Here is a 22,191-nt window from a genome sequence, read left to right on the forward strand (position 1 = left end):
ACTGAACATGTGAACATAGCCTTAAGATAAAAATATCTGTGGTTTGGACATCAGGGTTGTTAGCACACTGTGTTTCTTCCTGAAAATGAAACTTCTTGACAAAGTGTGCCAGTATCATTTTTATGCGGCATAAAAGTATTTACATCGATTTTTCTAGCTCACCCAATGCCACAATATAATTTGTATTGTACATAATCGGTGGATATTGAAAAATAACTGCTAACCTTAAAGGGTGTTGTCCACCGAACCAAACCAGACTAGACAACCCTTTCTAAAATGCTAACGTGTCCCATATAAAATAAAAAAATCACATACATCCCAGACAAAATATCAAATACTGGGCACACTCAGAAGGATTTGATGTGGGAAAAAGAGGGATTTTGGGTTCTTACCGTAAAATCTCTTTCTTGGAGCCTTCATTGGGGGACACAGATTACCATGGGTGTATGCTGCTGCTGCTAGGAGGCTAACACTATGCAAAACAAGAAAATTAGCTCCTCCCCGGCAGTATACACCCACCAACAGGCACCAAGTACCTCAGTTGGTGAGAAAGCAGTAGGAGAAGCAACCAAAAACTATGAACATATGTACCAACCCAACAAGGGACTCGAAGACCCAACACGGTACAACTTAAACAGGGAGGGTGTTGTGTCCTCCAATGAAGGCTCCAAGAAAGAGATTTTACGGTAAGAACCCAAAATCCCTCTTTATCGCCTTATTGGGGGAAACAGATTACCATGGGACGTTCCAAAGCAGTCCCGAGGGTGGGAACAGCCATAAAGGAACGAAAGAAGGAAGGGCTTAGGTCGGCCGATGTGCGACCGCCGCCTGCAGAATCTTCCTACCAACAGCTGCATCGGACAAGGCCTGGGTATGAACCCTGTAGAACCTCGCAAAAGTGTGCAAAGACGACCAGGTCGCAGCTCTGCAAAGTCGCAAGGCCGAAGCCTGGTGTCACACAGCCCAAGAAGCCCCTACAGCCCGGGTGGAGTGGGCTCTCACTCCCGGAGGGGGCCGTTTTTCCTGAAGTCGGTAGGCTTCCAGGATGGTAGAACGAATCCGGATGCCCTTTCCGACGACCTTCAGAGATGACAAGCAGGGAGTCGGATTGGCGAAAAGAAGCGGTCCTGGCAAGGTAGATACGCCAGCCTCTCACTACGTCCAGTTTGTGGAGTGACTATTCCAGAGGATGAGCTGGCGCAGGACAAAACGATGGAAGAACGATATCTTTGTTAATGTGAAAGGGGGGATACCACCTTTGGAAGGAAGGAAGGAACTGGCCTGAGAACGACCTTATCTTGGTGAAGGATAAGGTACGGGGAACGACAGGATAAAGCCGCCAGCTCAGAAACTCTCCTGATGGATGTAATGGCGATTAGAAAAGCTTCCTTCCATGAAAGAAGGGACAGAGGAATGTCCTGGATTGGTTCGAACGGCGCCTTTTGGAGAGCGCCAAGAACGAGATTGAGATCCCACGGATCTATCAGAGAATGATGAGGGAGTGCCACATGGGCGACTCCTTGGAGAAAGGTCTTCACCTGCGGTAAAGAAGCCAGATCCTTCTGGAAGAGGATTGCCAGGGCAGACACCTGGCCTTTGAGGGTACTGAGGGACAGGCCCACATCCAAAATGGATTGGAGGAAACCAAGTATGGATGGAATGGAGAATGACAACGGAAAAAGATTGTTATCGCACCAACGGAAAAACGCCTTCCAGTACCTATGGTAAATGCGGGAGGAGGCTGGCTTCCTAGCCTTGATCATGGTTTGAATGACCCGGCTGGAAAACCCTGATTCTCTCAGAATTGCGGCCTCAATGGCCATGGCGTTAAACTCAGAGACTGAGAATTCTGATGGTAAAGGGGGCCTTGTGAGAGAAGATCTGGACGGTCTGGAAGCCTCCAGGGGACGTCCGCAAGCATGTTCACCAACTCTGCGTACCAAGGATGTCTCTGCCAGTCTGGAGCCACTAGGATGACTGGAATGCCCTCTGACTTTATCTTTTTGACCACTCTTGGGATTAGGGCAAGGGGGGAAATAGGTAGGGCAGTTGGAACTGGGACCACGAAATTACTAGGGTGTCGCAACAGACGGCTAGAGGATCCCTGGACCTGGCTGCAAAGTGAGGAACTTTGTTGTTCATCTGAGATGCCATGAGATCGACATCCAGGGTGCCCCAATGCTGGCATATCTGACTGAAGACTGTGGGATGAAGGGACCGCCTGACGCTAGACCCTGGCGACTTAAGAAGTCGGCTGCCCAATTTTCCACCCCTGGAATGTGGACGGCGGAGATCGCCGGAACGTGACGCTCTGCCCAACGCAGTATCGTCGCTACGTCTGACATTACCTGCCTGCTGTGAGTACCGCCCTGGTGGTTTATGTACGCCACGGCCTTGGCGTTGTCTGACTGAATGCGGACTGGTTTGCCTACGAGGAGATGCTGCCAACGAAGGAGAGCAAGGAAGATTGCTCTGATTTCCAGAAGGTTGATGGGCAGAAGAGTCTCCTGGGCGTTCCAGCGCCCTTGGGCCGTTTACTGATGGTAAACCGCCCCCCAACCTAGGAGACTGGCATCGGTGGTGATGACCTGCCACTGAGGCGGAAGAAAAGACCGTCCGTGGAGAACTGACGCCGGCAATGTCCACCAAGTCAGCGACTGTCTGACTCTGAGCGGAAGGAGAATGGGGCGGTCCAGAGAAAACGAGGGCTTGTCCCAGACTGACAGGAGGAACAGTTGGAGAGGGCGAGAGTGGATTTGTGCGAAGGGCACTGCTTCCATGGAAGCTATCATTTTCGCTAGGACCCTCATGCAGGACCGAAGGGACATGATCCTCGAGCATTTTAGGGACTGGATCCCCTTGCAAAGGGATGAAAACTTGTCCCTCGTTAGAAAAACCCGGGCTAGATTCGTGTCGAATTCCATGCCCAAAAAGGCCAGACGCTGGGTAGGGTGCAGGATGGACTTCTCCTTGTTGACTATCCATCCGAGGCTTCCGAGGGCATCCAGGGTTATCTGAAGACTCTGGAGACAGTCTTGGCGGGACGAGCCCTTGATCAGGAGATCGTCCAGGTAAAGAATGATAAGAATCCCCCTGGATCGAAGGATGGCCATGACTGATGCCATCACCTTCGTAAAGACGCGGGGAGCGGAGGCTAGGCCGAAGGGAAGGGCCGTGAACTGATAGTGATTGTCCTGAATCGCAAAGCAGAGGTATCTCTGATGTCGCAAACAAATGGGAATGTGGAGATAGGCATCCTGTATGTTCACAGAGCAGAGAAACTCTCCGGGTTCCATTGAGGCTATTACCGAACGCAGAGACTCCATCTTGAAGTGGAGGACTCTCACGTGGCGGTTGAGCAACTTGAGGTCCAAAATTGTACGAAGGGAGCCGTCCTTTTTCGGGACTACGAAGAGATTCGAGTAGAACCCTGAAAACCGTTTGTTTGCAGAAACGGGAACGATGACCCCGGCGGAAAGGAGGGAGGAGACGGCCTGAAGGAACCCTGGAATCTGGGACCACTGTCTTGGGGATCGAGACAGGTTGAAGCGACTGTTTGGGGGGGAAGAAAATTTGATTTTGTATCCGGATGTGATGATTTCCCTGACCCAAGCGTCGTCGACAACGGATAGCCATGCGTCCTTGAAAAAGGAAAGTCTGCCTCCCACCCTGGAAAGAATTCCAGGTGGGGGTGCCCCGTCACTTAGATGAAAATCTGCCGGATCGGGAGCCTGAGGACCTGGAGGGCTGACCACTGGATTTCCAGCGGAGAACGGGCATATAAGAAGGCTTTCTCCGGTCTCTGGAAGCAGAGTGTCGGTCCTGCTGGGATGAGCCTTCTGCGGGAGAGAAGGGGCGAAAGGACCTAAACGGCCGAGAAGCCTTCCTGTTAAAGAACCTCTTAGGACGGGACTGAGGAAGGGAAGTACTCTTCCCACCAGTGGCATCTGAGATTATCTGATCTAGCTTGGCGCCAAAGAGCCTGGAGCCATGAAACGCCAGGTTGGTGAGTGACTTTTGAGGTGGTGTCCGCATTCCACAACTTCAACCAAAGAATGCGGCGTATGGCTACTATGTTGCTGTTAGCTCTTGCTACGCACCCAGCCGCGTCCAAGGAGGTGGCCAAAAGGTATTTGCCCGCATGATTAATTTGGTCTGCTAAATCTGCCAGCTCGTCCTGAGGAGCTGCTGCTGAAATGCCCTTGCGCAGAATTTTTGACCAAACCGAAATGACCTTCGCCACCCAAGCAGAGGCGAAGATAGGACAGAGGGAGGCGCCGGATGCCTCAAAAATTGACTTAGCCATCTACTCTATTTGCCTGTCTGTTGGATCTTTAAGAGAAGCTCCGTCCGGAAGGGAAAGAACCGTCTTAGAGGAAATCCGAGAAACTGGTGGATCTACCTCGGGAGCTTTGGTCCATTTCGTGACTAGATCCACATGGAAGGGATATAGTACATCTAAGTACTTGCGGCCTGAAAAAACGTTTCTCAGGATGTTGCCAATGATTGGCTAAGGAAGTGTCGAACTCTTTGTGATTAGGAAAGGTTCGAGATGGGGGCCTCGCTTTCTTAAAGGAAACATTCCTGAGGGGGTGCCTTATCCTCCTTTATCTTGAGAGTTAAAGAGTTTGGAATATAGCCGATATGAGACTATCTACCATATCCCGAGTTCTAGCTATGTTGTCCGCTTCTGAGTCAGATCCAGATTGGGAATCATCGTCTGACCTAGGATCGTCTGTTGAGGATGGAGACAAAGAGCGTAGCCTGGGAGAAGCGGAGGGACCCTGCGAACTGGAAGAAGAGCCAGACAGGACCCGCTTCCTAGAGCCCCTACCCGGCTTGTCCGTCTGAGGGTCGCGGTCAGCTTCTGGCGACTCCCCGTGAGAGGCGGCCGGCGCACAGGTGGCTGCAGATAGCTGGGGTTACCGCTCTAAGACCTGGACCAGAGATTGAGACACTTTTGTCAGATCGGAAACTGACTGGGACATCGGCACGGCCCACTCAGGGGGTGGGGTACTCTCAACCCGGGGCTCGGAGTGCTCCTGAGGGGCAGACATGGAGGAAGGGCTGAAGGATGGACAGAAGGGAGACGACTGACCTGATGCCCACTTCTTTTTACAGCGCGCGCAGGCGTAGTGAATAGCGGTGGGTCTAGAGCAGAGAGCCCCTGCAGAGTTGGGCATATGTCAAAGCGGTAGAAACCCTGCCTGATGTGGAACTGCGGAGGGGAGCTAATTCTAGCGTCAGCTGAAGCAGCGCCGAGCCTACCGAGGTTCAGATGCAGAAGAAAAAAGAACCAGCGTTGTGTCCCCCAGGAAGAAATCTTGAGAAGAGGGAGAAAGATCTCCAGCAAGGGCAGGAAGAGACGCTAGCGGTGGGCAGGGCTTAATCGTCAAGCCCTGATTGGAAGAGGACCGAGTAGGGGGCGCGGTAGGGGAAACGTCACAGCTGGCGACCGCCGTCTTCCTCTCAGCCCTGTCCCGGGAGAGGGGTGAGGAGGGTACTCGGCTAGGACCGGCCACCATTATAAGCCCATAGCACCTGAGGGTGATAGGGGAAGGCCCTGCCTGCGGTCCTGAGGGTTGCGATGTGGGTACTACCACACTGCTCGCTCAGCCGCATGAAAAGGAAAAGCAGGATGAACTCACATCCCGTTTCCTGATGCTGTATCTGAAAAATAAAGTGAAAACATTAATAAACACAACTAAAAACCTGAAAGGAAAAAAAGCTTCATAAAATGCGGATCTGGGGAGATCCTGGTCTGCCTCCTACAGACACTAAGCACAAACTGAGGTACTTGGTGCCTGTCGGTGGGTGTATACTGCCGGGGAGGAGCTAATTTTCTTGTTTTGCATAGTGTCAGCCTCCTAGCAGCAGCAGCATACACCCATGGTAATCTGTGTCCCCCAATAAGGCGATAAAGAAAGTAATTTAATACATACAGTAGCCACTAATAACAAACGTTTCGGTTGTGATAGACCTTCATCAGTGTACTAGGGTTAATTATAGGAGAATACTTCACACACAGATGAGCACTGATCAGTAGAAAGTAAGTTGTCAGAAGCATTGGTGGTCAGTGACCAATGGTCATCTCTACAAAATAAGTTGGACGGGTGTCCTATGACGCGGTGTCTCCCTGACAGGCGGTAGACACCACGTCATAGGGACCCGTCCTCCAACTTATCTGTGTGTGAGGTATTCACACTATCTCCTATAATTAACCCTAGTACACTGATGAAGGTCTATCACAACCGAAACGTTTGTTACTAGTGGCTACTGTATGTATTAAATTACTTTTTCCCACATGAAATCCTTCTGAGTGTGCCTAGTATTTGATATATGGTCTTAAGGTTTGGGAACCTACTGTTTGGCACCTCCCATATCGGCTGTACTAACATTCACTATAGTAATACATCCCAGACTGGCATTGTTCCAGTGATGTCACACTGTGTGTGCCATTGGTCACATGACATTATGTCACGTAAGCGCTGTAGCCCATCCAGTACTGCTGACTTATGTCATATGAATGCTGGGAGATATTGGTGCCAAAATTACTGAAAGGGGTGCTGTTCTGTGGGTTATGTTTTTTTAATTTTTGTGTTTTTGTGTTTTTGTTTGTTTTTCTATTTGTGTCACTTTAGCTTCTAAAAGAGTGTTGTCCTGTGGTGGACAACCACTTAAAGGCCCTTTTCACATGTCCATTTTTTATGTCCGTATGCGATCCTTTTTTTTAAGGGTCACAAATACGAACACAGGCACACCTGTCGTACTCAATGGTGGTGTGCACATGTCAAGGTTTTTCACATGGACCGTGTGTCCGTGTGGAAAACCCACAGACATGTCAGTTTTTATCAGAAGGATGGACAAAATGTGTGCTGCACATGTGCACACTGATGAGACACGCATGATATCCGTGTGTCATCAGCTTGACCTGTACTGGTGCCTGGGAAGAAGCTGTGCAGTTTGCGCTGTTCCCAGGTGCCGGCTGCTAAAGGCAGCTCTCATCGTTGCCAGGTCTTGTGATCAGCACGTCCAGGCGACAATGATGGTAGTTGTATTCAGCATCTGCTGTGTGCATCCTGTGTAAAATTAAGAATTAACTTAAAGTAAAATTGCGTGGGCTGTATCCTAGTTTTCATAACCAGCAGAGGAAAAGTCCACAGCTGGGGGTTCAAGAAAGGGGGCAATCTCCCAAAAGCTTCCCAGGCTATTAATAACAGCTCACAGTTGTTTGCTTAGTCTTTACTGGTGAATTTATGGGGACCCCAGAGAAAAAAATGACTTGGTCCCCTATAAACTCAAACCAGCAAAGGCTAAACAGACAGCTGTGGGCTGATATTAATAGCCTGGGAAGGGGCCAGAGATATTGCCCCCCTCCTCCTCCCAGGCTACCAACATTAGCCCTCAGCCACTCCAGAAATCCATAAGATGCGCCAAATCTGGTGTTTAGCCTCGCTCTTATCCTGTCGCAGTGGCAAGTGCTGTAATAGAGTTGTGGCAGGGGTCAGTAATGGAGAGGCATCTATAAGACACCCCTATTACTAGTCCCATAGTAAATATTGAAATAAACACACAGAATAAAATCTTTTATTTGAAATAAAGCTCAATACCCTGTTCTACACATTTATTAAAAAAATAGTTTTATACTCCACTTTACACCTAAAATCCATTGAACCCCAAAATAATAAACAACCATATCCTTTACCTGTCCAACGTGAAGGTAATCCATACTGTCCCATGCCGTGATCCAGCAGCTTTATACTTTAGGTCAGTATGATTACAGCAATACCACATTTATGTGTTGGGGGTTTTTTTACGTTTTGTCACTTTTACACAATAAAAACTACAAGAAAATGTTTTCATCACTTTATTCTGAGAGCTATAACTTTTTTTTTCACTTCACCTCTAATGGAGCGGTATGGTGACTTGTTTTTTATGGGACAAGATGATGTTTTCAGCGGTACCATGTTTGTTTACATTTGTCTTTTTAATCGCGCTTTATTCCACTTTTTGTTTGGCGTAAAGTCCACAATCTTGGCCATTTTATTCACATTGAATGTTCTCAGGGACATTACAAAATCCACAAAGATTGAGTCAACGTCCAGGGGCAGGAGCTGATGATGGTGATACTGCAGCGTCTTATTTTATTCTTATCCGTTTCCTGCAGAAAGTGGCGTTCCTGGGACGTGTATAATCACTACAGCAGCTATTGATGTCCATCATCACCCCAACATATCATCTGACCTGTACTCTGCAGAAGTCCCACTCAATCTAGAACAGGCCAGCAACTCCAGCAGTCTTACCTCGGTGAGTGTATCCAGATCTCCAGAGAGCTCAGAAACACTCGCACAGAGTATTAGCAGCCAAGTATTCTGCTCCTCCACAGACTGCAGCACCAGAGAGGAATCCACAGAATACTGTCCTCTGGCTCAGAACACCAGAAACCGAGTGAATAAAACCGTGGTACAGGAACTGTTGTCTTCCCTTTCTGATGACTCATCCTTCATTCATAAAGGCTTGAATACAGCCAACTTACACCTCCGCAACCCTGTAGGGTTACACACAGGAAGCCCTAGACATGGGCTAAATATCTACAACAGGGTGAATCGGGAGGGCTTTGCTGTGCTTCATGACAGGTCAGTGATTCCACTCAATCTCCCTCTTCTAGAGAGTAAACCTATAGATACAGAGCTAAAATGAAGCCGAGCCTTAGATTTATACCTCCTCAGTGAAATGTACAGCATTAGATTCCTTCAAGCCAACAGCCATTTCTGACGCTATTAAAGTTATTAAAATTACGAGTATCGATCAGAGCTAAACATGACATTTACTCAGCGATCATCCAGTCCAATGCGATTCCAGTAACTGTGATATCTTTTTTGAAGCCAAATGGGATTCATGTTCATAAGAAGCCTATATTCATTATTCTCAGGAGATAGAAGAAATCCCTAAATACAATTTTGCTGCCGGACCTCATACTAGAGTTTACAAGACTGTTTCATTACTGCATGCTTTTATGTACAATGGACTTAGGAACAACAGGACACACTACACAGAAATATCTGGTGAGCCGGTATGGCCGTATAGCTGAAATACTTCCTTTACTCCTCACTACAGATTTTGTACAAATGCTGCAATATTTTCTAATTCACAATGATGTTTTGGCAGTTCTTAGAAATGCAAGTAATAAAGTGACCTGTACAAGTACATACAGAGCCTAGTCTTTTTTTCATCATTATGCACTTTGAATATCATTGGTTCACAACCATTACAATGTTATTCAGCTCGTGTTGTGCAAACTCCATTTTATGTAAATGCTAAATAGGAAGGGGTTTCAAAGCTAAAACCAGTGAATGTGTGTTACTCAACTCCTGTGCTCGTGTAATGCCAGCTACATATAAATAAATCAAAAACGCCTCAAAATGGCTTGGAAATAGAACCAAATATTGACATCTAAGGGCTCGTGCACACGACATATAACACTTGTACCTCTCATATGCTATGCGACTGTGCACATGTCCAATTTTTTCCATGGACTGAGTGGTCAGGAAAAATTCTGATATGTATCTATGGGTATGTGAAAAAATCGGACGGCACTTGGATGATACCTCATCAGAATAATAGGACTCTTTTTCTAGTATGTGCAGAAATTGGTCTTGTGCACCTACCCTAAAAATGAACGTATGAACATACCCTGCTACTCCTATAGGGTAATAGTCACAGTACACAACTAACCTTACTTGGCTAACCTTATTGTCGGCATTGAAGTGGAGTTTACCGTACGATTTCTGAGTCTTCTGAAAACTGTTTGTTTTCCAAAGTTACCTCGTTTGAAAAGCTGAAAGACCCAGGAGAGCGCTCTGTCCAGTAGTGCATCGCTAGTGTTCAAAGTAGCCACTATTAGCACTGCAGGATGATGTCCCATGCTGCTATATAAGCTCCAGAGGACCATACTGAGACTACGTGTTTCAGGGAACAACGCGATCCTTCTTCTGGGCTGAAAATTGTTTGGTAAGTCTTTTAATAGCTCTTCCAAAGCAGCCAACTAGTTCTGTTACTTTGGACCGCCAATCAATACTGCATCTGTAATATCTTTCATTGTTCCGTGTGGAGAAACTGGGTTAGTGGGTGCTCTCGTCCACTGACCCGACTGCCTTTAGCAAGAATACATGGACCAGGGCTCATACCACTGAACGCCCGCTCTATCGCCCAGTGGGCAATACACTGCACAGGGTTAGGGTAAAACAGTGTGGCAATACTTTACTGAACCACAACACCCAATAGCAAACAGAACAATCCCAGCAATTACCCCAAGATGTTGCACGTTACTGTGTATCACTCCTTCGCTGACTTCCCGGGATAATGGTAGATGTTACGTCGGAGCTCCCAGGGTCGCTATTCCACCTGTGATATACAAAACCCACAAAAGACAAATTGAAAAAAACCCTGCTATAATTAAATAAGTAAAAAGCAAAAGTGCATTTAAATCATACAGAGTTCTTAGTAATACTGTATTTGATCAAACATAGCATAAAAGCCGTCCCACCATCGACAAGGTCTTTTGTAGGTTTTGTATGCTTTTTGGCCATGTGAACATGCATTTATATGCTGCATGTGTACCAACTCAAACCAAGCTCAATTTTTGTGTTTTTTCACCTGTGATATACACACAGAGAAGAGATATTGACAAGCGTAGGGAGATGACCAAGAACAGTCCATAGAGTCTGTACAAGGTCCAAAGCCAGTTGACACAATGTCAGAGCTCCCAGCGTCGCCATTCCATCTGTGATATACACACACAGAGAAGAGGTAACGACAAGCGAAGGGAGATAACAGCCCATACAGTCCATACAAGGTCCAAAGCCAGTGGACACGAGAGTCACCACCTGGCTTATCCGTCCATCTCCATGGAACCAGGCAACCAGCGGGTCCCAAACTGGTTACTGGATCAGATCTGTATCCTTCCAACTGGAGCCAAAAACCCCTAGGTTGTTTCCTATAGAATCTTTGATCCGTGTCCCTCGTGATGGTGCCATGATGAATTGCCTGCAGTCCTGTCTCTCGTCTGTTGAGTGTTTTGCAGAATGTCTGACTTGTAGCTTTGTGTGATGAGATGAGATCTGCTCTCTCGGTCTCTTGAGTTTTTTTTTATACCCGAGGCATGTGATCTATATTTAGATTTACCCAGTGTCCTTCAGTCCTCCCTCACAGCCTTTCCATATCTATCTTCGAAGTCAACAAACTGGTTATAGAATACAATACACAATTAGCATATGAGCACACAATAAACAAAGCTAAACACCCTCTATGAGCAAGTCACTATTACAGACTTACACAATATGTTAAATGGTATGCAAGTCTGTCTTGGCTCACCAGAGATAAACACTTAAATCCACAAGCCCATATACAGATAAAGTTAATTCTTCTTGGCTTGCAAAAACATAGTCGTCTGGGTAATTAAGATATACTCTGGTACACACTCCCCTGTACTTTTTCCTATATATAACAGATCTTTATTTCTAGTATAGACCATCAATATCTGATCATGGTGGTACAACATCCGCCACCCCACCAATGAACTGTTACCGTCAGCTGCCAGAAGTTTTCTAATGCTACCAGAACATAGCAGCGCCATAATTTCTATAGTCCCCGCGGCCAGGTTACTGTGCAGATTTACCCCTGTTCAAGTGAATGGGGGGGTGGATCTGTAGTATTCAGTCATGACCACTATATTTTTGGTGGCGCTGCAGCATCGGTGAATATCTGGCTAGAGAGGGTAGGCCATCAATAAAATAAAAAAAAAAAAAAGTAGTGATAATATAATAACGCTTATGCTTCCCTCCCATGCCAGCGCTGCTCCAGCACTCTTGTTTCTGGGGCTGAAGAGGACATCCTGGCCGTAGCCCTAACTTCCTCTTCATGTTCAATTCATAAGTAGGCGGGGTTATTGATGCCAGCGCTGATTGGGCGCTGGCTCATGTGTCATAACAACTGCACGGGTGCCCTGGGAATGCGAGTGCCGACACTGCTGGAACGGCACCAGCAAGGGAGGGGAGTATAAGCTTTTTTTTATTTTATCGAAGCCAAACTTTATTATAGATGTATAAAATGTATTTCAGCGAAAATTGCTAACTACTTGGAAACAATGAAAAAAATTAATAGAAATGAGGTTTTAAAAAAAAAAAAAAAGAAAAAACACAAACTCACTGCTGTGATGTAACTGTATTTTGATCTTCGTACTAAAAGATAAAGGTTTCTGTCTTCTTATTCAATCTTGTTGGTTCCAGTGTAAAAACGTTTGAACTATCTACATAGGACACATGTCCTATGTAGTCAATCAAAAATTATAAGTTAAACCGCACCTCATATAGCCAGGGTCCTACAGGACACTAAGTAAGACGCACGTCACATCCAGGGAGTTCATCCCGGAAAAAGTCCATACCAAATAGTAGAAAAGACAGCGCCTCAAATGTTGGTGAAAAAGAATTCACATTTTATTCTGCCTCCTGTGGCATCATTTCAATCCAAAGATCATGAGAAAGACTTTTGGATTGAAACGTTGCCACAGGAGGCAGAATAAAATGTGAATTCTTTTTCTCCAACGTTTGAGGCGCTGTCTTTTCTACTATTTGACATGTCCTATGTAGTCTCCTATCCAATCACTAATTTTATACCATTATATCCAGTGTCTTCAATTTTCCCATTGAGAATTTCATCTGTATGCTGAAGCAATGGATGGCCTGTATACCTCAATATTTTAAATACAAATGTTCGCCAATTGTTACACTGAGGTTGTATGGCCCACATTTATTGACCGGACATTTGATTACATAGATTTTCCCTTTTAGTTTGGCATGTCATCGTATTTTGTGTTGCGGCTGTTTTGACATTCGCAGCACATGCTGGGTTTAGCTAACAAACAGGCAGTCCCTGCAAGTGTTGCTGCTGTCGAACAGCCGCGAGAAATGCAGGTGCTACTACTCTAAAATATTTTTCCAGCACCCCAAAGTCACTCTCGCACAAAAGCATGCTCGATAACACCTTATCCCAGCACATTCGCTCATTATTAGTTTTGATTTAAAATGAAACAAGTAAGATGCAATTGAAGTGTTGACTTTCAGGTTTAGTTAAAGAGGTTGAACAAAAATATCTTGTGAAAAGTTTAGAAATTGCAACCATTTTTCTACAAAGCCTCATTTCAGGGGCTCAAATTTAGACAAAGTAACTTTACCGTAAGTAAAATGTTAATTTTTAATAATTCGTAGAGAATTTTTTGCAGATAATGACTGCCTGAAGTCTGAAAGCCATGGATGTTACCAAACCCTGGGTTTCTTCCTTTGTGATGCTTTACTACAGCTGACTTCAATTGTTAAGGCAGAAAGACCCATCAATTAAGTTTTGTCTTAATCATGTGCAATGCATACTTGATAGGGTTGAGATCTGGTGATTGACTCTGTCATTGCAGAATACTTTGGGTCATTGCCCATCTGTACTGTGAAGTACCGTTAAATTAATCTTGGTGCATTTGATTGAATCTAAGCAGAAAGTATATCCCCGTACACTTAAGAATTAATCCGGCTGCTTCTGTCTTCAGTTACATCATCAATAAACACTAGTGACCCAATGCCATTGGAAGCCATGCATGCCTGTGCCATCATATTGCCTCCACCATATTTTACAGAGGATGTGGTGTGCCTTGGATCATGAGCCGTTCCAAGCCTTCGCCATACTTTCTTATTCCCATCATTCTGGTACAGGTTGATCTTAGTTTCATTTGTCCAAAAATGCTTTTCCAAAACTGGGCTGGCTTCTTCAGATATGTGTTGTTTTTTTTGCCAAAGTCTAATCTGGCCTTTCCATTTTTAAGACTGATTAATGGTTTGCACCTTGTGGTGAACCCTCTGTACTTGCGCTTATGATGTCTTCTCTTTATGTTAAACTTTGATATTTAAACACCTACTTCCAGGAGAGTGTTCTTCACTTGGGTTGATGTTGTGAAGGAATTCTTCTTCACTATGGAAATGATTCTGCGATCATCCACCTCTGTTGTCCCAAGCTCACTGATGTGCTTTTTTTTTTCTGAATGCACCAAACTGTTGACTTGGCTACTCCTAACACTTCTGCTATCTCTCTGATTGATGTCTTCTTTTTTTTTCCTTAAACCTGATGGTCTTTTCTCTTCCATTAAGAACTTTTTGACCACATGTAGTGTGTATGCAGCAACAGCTTCCAAATGCAAATGCTACACCTGGAATCAACTGTAGACCATTTACCTTCTTTATTGATGAGGGATTAATGAGCAAATAGTGTATGCAAACCATTAAAAAAGGCAGCTACATATTAATTAGACAATTATCTCAAAAGCTCTTTAATGGACCAATAGTAAAGAGATGTAATTCCTAAACCCTTACTCCAATTAGGATACTATTACCCTCAAAGTAAAACTGAGGGTTTGTACTTTAAGCCCATATTGATTATATAACTATATATTGAAAATGTTTTGGTAGACTGTAGGGATGAGAAAACGTACTCTATCACTTTAATATTGCGGTGCTCGGATGTACTTGTTACTCGGCAAGTAATGCGCAGTGCTCTATGTAAATTTCACATCCCCGCCTTGCATTTTTGCCGCCTTTTATACAGCCAATAAGCATGCAGGGATTCCCTGCACGTCTTCTTTGTGGCATTGCTGTGATTGGTTGACCATGCAACATCATCAGGGGTTATAAAAGAACAGGAGCTAGAGGAAGATGGGGCAACAGCAAAGGTGGCAGGAGCCTGTGTTCCTCACCCAGACAATATCCCGGACCCACCAAAGCCCAAACCCAGACTGCATCTTTTACTGCTGGGGATCTTGCAGACTGCAGATAGAAGAGCCAGGATTTGGGAACTGGTGAGCGGACTGTGGGTCCTAGGCTGGTCGGAAGAGACAAGGAGGCAAACCAAGGCCAGGTCTAGACAAATGTTATCTGGCCCTTTTAACCATAATGTACCGTGAGTTGACATCCTGGGAGGTGATCGTTACTTATGACCGTCAATGGAGAAGGGGTTCATTGAAGAGTTTGTTACCCGTCATCACATCTCGTACAACCATTGGGCAGTAGAGACAGAACACGTGCTTCAAAGTCTGTAAGAGCTGATGGCTGGAACTAGGGTCACGTTCCTCAAACTGGAGGGGCAACATCACTGTTATGCAGTGGGTGTGATCCCAGAAGGATGAGAGCATGATGAACCCTTCTTGAGAAATGAACGGGCAAGGGAAGAGGCTCCTTGAAGTGGCATTAGACAGGGCTACTACCACCCCCTAGAGATTGTGCTGTGCTTCGGGTTCCCCACCTCCTATGCATGATCAGTTGATGCTGCAGGTGACAGGGGGCTCTGTCCCATTTCTATAGGTCGGGGGCTTTGGCTTTAGCTGAAACCGGGTCACTTACAGCCCAGGCATTTGTGAATCGGGCTCCAGCAAGCAGGTGGGGCAGTCTCCCCAGCCTCAACAGGAAGGAGAAGCGGACACCTAAAGAGGATTACTGTCTTACCCTGCTTATATTTTTTTTCCTGGCTTTGTACTCTGTGCAGAGCTTTTGAGTGTAGGAGTAGAGCAAGTACACTTTTAAAATATTTGAATGAGGCCCACCAGTTGTTGCCTTTCAGGGGTTTATGGATGAACCTCATAATTTTTGTCTGGCTATGTACATTCTGCAAAGCCTTTGAATGTATAAGTACATGAAGTACATTTTCAAAATATTTACATTTTATTCTTTTATGGACTCAAGGACTTATCTATACAGTTTAAGATGGTTCTTGTTGCATTACGGTGGTATGTAAAACTTACAAAAAGCGTGGAAAAATATTTCTGGATTTGATTGCCCATCCATAGAGAGTTACGTGCTTTCTGTCACATTTTTGGTGGTATATAACAATACAAAAAAGCGTTTAAAACATTTTGCATATTTGTTTACATTTCTTAACATACACTATTGTGTTCTGGGGTACATTTTTGTGATTTAGAACACTGAAAAAAAAAGTTTAAATTTTGCTGGGTTACATTTCTCCACCATACAGTATTACATGTTCTTGGGTACATTTCCATGGTATATAGCCATCAAAAATACATATAAAAAAATTGATCGCTATAATATAATGCTCATCCATAAAGGTTTACGTATTCTTGGGTACATATCATTGTATATAAGCCTCAATAAACTTGTTCAAAATTTTATCCGTATTATATTGCTCACCCACAGACTATTCCGTGGTCTGGAGTACATTTTGTTGGTATATACCCCTCAAAAAAAGTGTATTAAAAAAAATTGATCGGTATAATCTATTGCTCATCCATAGACTTCTACATATTCTTTGGTAGATTTTGTTGCTATATAAGCCTCAAAAAACTTTTTTCAAAATGTATTGATTTTATTGCTCATCCAATGGGTATTACATTTTCTTGGGTACATTTCGTTGCTGTTTAAGCTTCGAAAAACTTGTTCAATTTTTAGGCTATGTGCACACGTTGCAGATTTGGTTCATTTTTGTCACGGATTTGTGACAAAACCTGAAGCTAATGCCAGTAAAGTGAAATGGAAAGTGTCATGCACACGTTGAGTATTTTTGATTTGCAGATTTGTTGCAGAAAATAATCTGCAGCATGTCCTTTTCATTCATTTTTGCCATGCATTTTTCCCCATTGACTTCACTCAAATCAATCAAAAACGCAGTCAAAAAGACACCAAAAACACGCATTTTTTCTGCCATGAGATGCAGAAATTTTACTCAGAGTGTGCACATACCCTTATCGGTATTATATTGCTCAACCATAGTCTATTCCATGATCTGGAGTACATTTCCTTAGTCTATAACCCTCAAAACTGCATAGCCTTTGAGTCTAAGAGTATGAGGCTCTCATTTATTATAATAATAATCTTTATATAGCACCAATGTATTCTGCAGCACTTTACAGTTTAACAGTTTCAAAACACAAGTCATAAGTCTAATACAGGGCATATGTGTCCCTAATTTTGGGTAGTTCTTGTTTCTTTCATAAAAAGGAACTGAAATTCCCTAATTATAAAGAAAAAAAATATTTTGGTTTACTTAAGTTACAGATCTGACAAAAATTAAGAGACCACTGCACAGTTTTATAAAAATCAGCTTCTCTGCATGTCTGACAGCCATTCCATTCCAGTGTCAGTTGAATTCCAACCAGAGTACATCTCATTCTACTCAATGTGCTTCTGACTGGGTGATCACCTGAACCAAATCTTATTTAACGAAGGAAAGTATAAAAACCCCTGCTGTGGTGTTCACAATCCTCTTGCAATAGGACAAGCTGGATGGCAAATCAAGTGCTTGTAATATCCCAAAAGTAATAGGAATGAAAAAATAACTTTTAACCATGCCAAAGGAGTTGAAAATAAGTCTTGAGTGAGGAAAACGAGGGCTCAATTCTGGCTTTACTAGCAGAGGGATACAGTGAGCTTCATGTTGCTTCCACCCTTAAAATTTCTAAGACGGCAGTCCATTACAACAAGATCAAGCAGCAGACATTGGGGACAACAAAGCTACAGACCGGCAGAGGGCGAAAACGACTCTCCACTGACCGGGATGACCATCACCTTATTTGAATGTCACTCATATAATCATAAACATTTATCCCCTAAAATGATACTTTATTTAGTTAAAAAGACCAAACAATTGGTCATACACCAAAATACCAAAGTGACAAAAACATGGATTTTTGTGAGTACTCACCGTAAAATCCTTTTCTCCGAGACGCTCATTGGGGGACACAGATACTGTGGGTGTATGCTTCTGCCGGAAGGAGGCTGACACTAAGTGAAAAAAAGAGGTTAGCTCCTCCGCAGTATACACCCTCGCCCCTATTGCGGGCGGAAATCAGTTTGGTGCCAAAGCAGTAGGAGGACAACAAATCGGCCCTAATACAGGTACAACATGTCCAAAGGAAAACACCACCCTTATATCAAATAAGTAAACACATATTCATTTAAACAAGAGCCAACTGGCTAACAGGGTGGGTGCTGTGTCCCCCAATGAGCGTCTCGGAGAAAAGGATTTTACGGTGAGTACTCACAAAAATCCATGTTTCTCCTTCGTCTCATTGCGGGGACACAGATACTGTGGGACGTCCTAAAGCAGTCCCTGGGTGGGAGATTGACTCACCGATCCAAGCTACATGCACCTCCTGTTTAAAGGTGCGCCACCGTTGCTTGGAGAATCCTTCTACCAAGGCTTGCATCCGCCGAGGCCTGAGCATGGATGTTATGTTTGGCAAATGTGTGCAGGCTGGACCAGGTTGCTGCCTTGCAAACCTGTTCCGTCGAAGCCTGATGCCGAAGCGCCCAAGAGGTGCCCACTGCCCAGGTAGAGTGCGCTCTGATCCCTGCTGGAATCGGCGTGCCTCTAATGCAGTAGGACTCCTGAATAGTCAAACGAATCCATCTGGCTATGTTCGACTTTGAGGCAGCGAGTCCCTTCCTGCGTTCTTTAGGGAGCACGAACAGCATGTCCGTCTGAGGAAAGGGTGCCGTCCGCGACACGTACCTCCGGAGGGCTCTTACCAGGTCTAACGTGTGAAGAGCCTTCTTCCACACGGTGCACCGGTGCTGGACAAAATGAAGGCAAAACAACATCTTCATTGATGTGAAAAAGAGGACACGACCTTCGGCAGAAAAGGAGGAGCTGGTCTGAGGACCACCTTATACCTATGGAAAGTGAGGAACGGAGCTCGGCAGGATAGAGCTGCCAGCTCTGAAACCCGCCTAATGGAAGTGATGGCCACTAGGGGAACAACTTTCCAGGAAAGGTACCTCAAAGCGATATCCTGAAGCGGTTCCAATGGAGCTTCCTGCAGAACACTTAGGACCATGTTAAGAACCCAGGCGTCCATCGGCGCCATATAGGGAGGCATCAAGCGGGACACTCCCCGGATGAAAAGTTTTCACCTGCAAATTGATAGCAACCCTGCACTGGAACAGAACGGATAAGGCCGACATTTGTCTCCTGCGGAAACCTGGGGCAAAGCCCGAGTCTAATGCTCTACCGACTGAGCTATCTGGGCTCTCTGAGCCCGACTGGAGAAAAACCAAGATGTTGGAGATCGAGAACCTTAGCGGAGAAACACCGCGGCCTCGACATCAAGCAAAGAACACCTTCCAGGTGTGGTGATAAATTCATGCTGAAGCAGGCCTCCGGGCGCTAATCGTTGTAGCGACCACCTTGCTCCCGAACCCTGCCTGGGTTAGAATCCAAGATTCAACGGCCCTGCCGTCAAACACAGGGTCCCTGAGTTCGGGTGGCAAATTGGCCCTTGAGACGGTAGATCTGGGCGCTCTAGCAGGCGCCCAGGAACATCGGCGAGCAGCTGCCTTAGATCTGCGTACCACGCTCGACGGGGCCAGTCTGGGGCCAGCAGAATCGCCGGCCCCCCTTCCGTCTTGATCTCTTTGCTGACTCTCGCGAGTAGTGGCAGTGGGGGAAATAGATATGGGAGGCGAAACTGGTTCCATGGCAGAACCAACGCGTCCACCGCGAATGCCTGCGGGTCCCTGGCCCGAGCGACATATGTGGGCACCTTGGCATTCACTCTGGAAGCCATCAGGTCCACATTCGGAGCTCCCCACCGTTGACAAATCTGTTGAAGAACTTCGGGATGTAGAGACCACTCTCCGGATGCAAGACCCTGCCGGCTGAGGAAGTCTGCCACCCAATTTTCCACGCCCGGGATGTGGACAGCCGAAATTACCGAGTGGTTTGCTTCGGCCCACTGAAGAACGTGCTCCACCTCACGCATGGTTCTGCTGCGGGTGCCCCCTTGACGAATTATGTAAACCATCGCCGTGGCGATGTCCGATGGAATCCGGACGGGGCGGCCTGCTCGAATGTGATGAAACTTCTGCAGAGCCAGCCGAATTGCTCGTATCCCCAATAAGTTGATCGGGAGGCGTGCCTTCTGTGGCGACCACCGTTTCTGGGTTGTGTGGTGGCGAAACACCGCTCCCCAACCGAGGAGACTGACGTCAATTGTCATTATCAGCCCATGACATGGGGGGAAAGGTTTCCCCTAGGCCACAGAGGAACTGGTTGTCCACCATCCGAGCGACTGCATGACTTGAGAGGACAGTTTGCACCGCTGATCGAGCGTGAAAGGATTCTTGTCCCAGGCTGACATGAGGCGTGCTGCAGGGGGTGAAGGATGGAACTGGACGAAAGGTATCGCTTCGATTGCTGCCACCATTTTCCCTAGGATCCTTATCGCGGATCGGATGGTATGAGGGACTGGTTGGTGTAGTGTCCGGACTCCCTGCCGGAGACTAGCGCCCTTTCCTGAGGGAGAATTATCAACCTTCAGCAAGTGTCAAAGATCATTCCTAGGAAGGAGATCCTCTGAGCTGGCACAAGGGATGATTTCTTTGCATTGACCAACCATCTAAGTGGCAAGAGTATCTAGCGTGATGTTGACACCTTCCTCACATGCCCGTATTGACGGGCCCTTGACCAAGAGGTCGTCCAGATAAGGCAAGACGACTATGCCTCGAGAATGCAGTGTGTCCCTGACAATTGCCATAACCTTTGTGAACACTCTGGGAGCCGTGGCTAGCCCAAAGGGTAGCGCTATGAACTGAAAATGCTGAACACTGATGGCGAAGCGTAGCCGCCTCTGATGAGGAGAAAAAAATGGGAATATGCAGAAATGCATCCTGGCTGTCAATTGAGGCCAAGTATTCTCACTGCTCCATGACCGCTATGACTGAACGGAGAGACTCCATCCGGAAATGCCTGATCCTGATGAATTTGTTCAGAAGCTTTAGGTCCAAAAACAGGCCTGACCGACCCGTCCTTTTTGGGAACTGCAAAAAGGTTGGAATAGAACCCCTGAGCTCTTCCGTGTTCCGGCACTGGAACAATTACTCCGTTGCGCAGGAGCGACTTGATGACTCCCAATAGAGCCCTTACCTGGGTATCCACCCTGGGAAGTCGAGAAAGAAAAAAACATCTTGGAGGGTATCTGACAAATTCTATTTTGTAACCTGAGGACACCAATTCCTTTACCCATGCGTCGTGAGCGATGTTGGCCCAGACGTGGTGAAAACAGAGTAGGCGGCCTCCCACTTTGCTGGTGTCGTCTGGTAAAGACCTCGAGTCATTTGGCCGTTGATGCTTAGGATCTGGGTCCCCTCGACCTGGCCTGTTGAGTACGCATTCTCCCCAATGGTTTGGCTCTATATGACCTGCCGCTCCCTATCCTGGTTGGGGCGGCCTGAGGTGGCGGAATTGGGCCCCGTAGTCCACCCGGTGTCTTTTAACGCATGACCCCGGCCCGGTCTCCTATTCGGGTCCCGGACCAGGCTCAGGCTGCTTAGCGGCCGCCACCTGACCAATACCATCACGCCTGGCCTAGAATGGCCGGTGGCACTGCGAATGGCCCGAAAACGTGCCTGAACCGGGTGACGAAAAAACGATTTAACCTTCTGTTGAGGGAGAAACCCGCTCTCTCCTCCTGTGGAGTCGGAGATAAGCTGGTCCAAAAATAGGCGGCCGCACTGATAAGGCAGGGAAGTCAAGGACTTCTTGGAAGTAGAATCGGCCCGCCATGTCCTCAACCATAGGGCTCTTCAGATAGAGATTGCATTAGCGGCAGCAAGTGTTGAACAATTGGCCGCATCCAAAGACGCATTCAATTCATAATCTCCGGCTATCGTCATCTGACCTGTGACCTCCGAGATCTCTGCAGGTAGATCCTGCTCCTGCGTGACCTTGTTTAATGTTTCTGACTATGATATCATAGCCTTGGCTACCAAAGTTGCTGCGAACGAGGGAGCGAGTGCAGACTCTGACGTCTCATATACTGAACGAGCTAGGCTCTCGATAAAGCAGTCCGTGGGATCCTTAATCGAGGAAACCCTAGGAACAGATAACAGGGTCTTAGTGGCCAGGCGTGAAACCGGAGGATCCACTATCAGGGATTCCATCCATTGTTTACGGATGTCCGGAGCAAACGGATAACGCGTTTCGAGTGCCCTTTAACCCGAGAAAAGCGCCGTTTTGGACGTTCTCTGTGCCGCTGCACTATGTCCTCAAACTCAGGGTGAGAGGAAAAAATTCTGTGCGGCCGCTTCACTCGTTTACATTCCACTTTATGCCCCGTAGCCGCTGCGGTATCATCCTCAATACCCA

General features: G+C 46.2%; 1 protein-coding gene across 2 annotated transcripts in view; it reads left to right on the top strand.

Moving 5' to 3' along the window:
* The window catches only part of TMEM266 (transmembrane protein 266), a 93,251-nt gene extending 84,044 nt beyond the window's left edge, over positions 1 to 9,207 (top strand). For both annotated transcript variants that reach the window (XM_073579342.1, XM_073579343.1), the window contains exon 10: positions 8,168 to 9,207. In XM_073579342.1, coding sequence (XP_073435443.1) covers positions 8,168 to 8,700 — 533 coding nt within the window. In that variant the 3' untranslated portion in view covers positions 8,701 to 9,207. The remainder of the gene's footprint in view (positions 1 to 8,167) is intronic.
* Positions 9,208 to 22,191: the final 12,984 nt, after the last annotated feature.

This window comes from Dendrobates tinctorius, unplaced genomic scaffold (assembly GCF_039654945.1).
Source record: "Dendrobates tinctorius isolate UK_male_01 unplaced genomic scaffold, ASM3965494v1 ptg000062l, whole genome shotgun sequence".
NCBI lineage: Eukaryota > Metazoa > Chordata > Amphibia > Anura > Dendrobatidae > Dendrobates > Dendrobates tinctorius.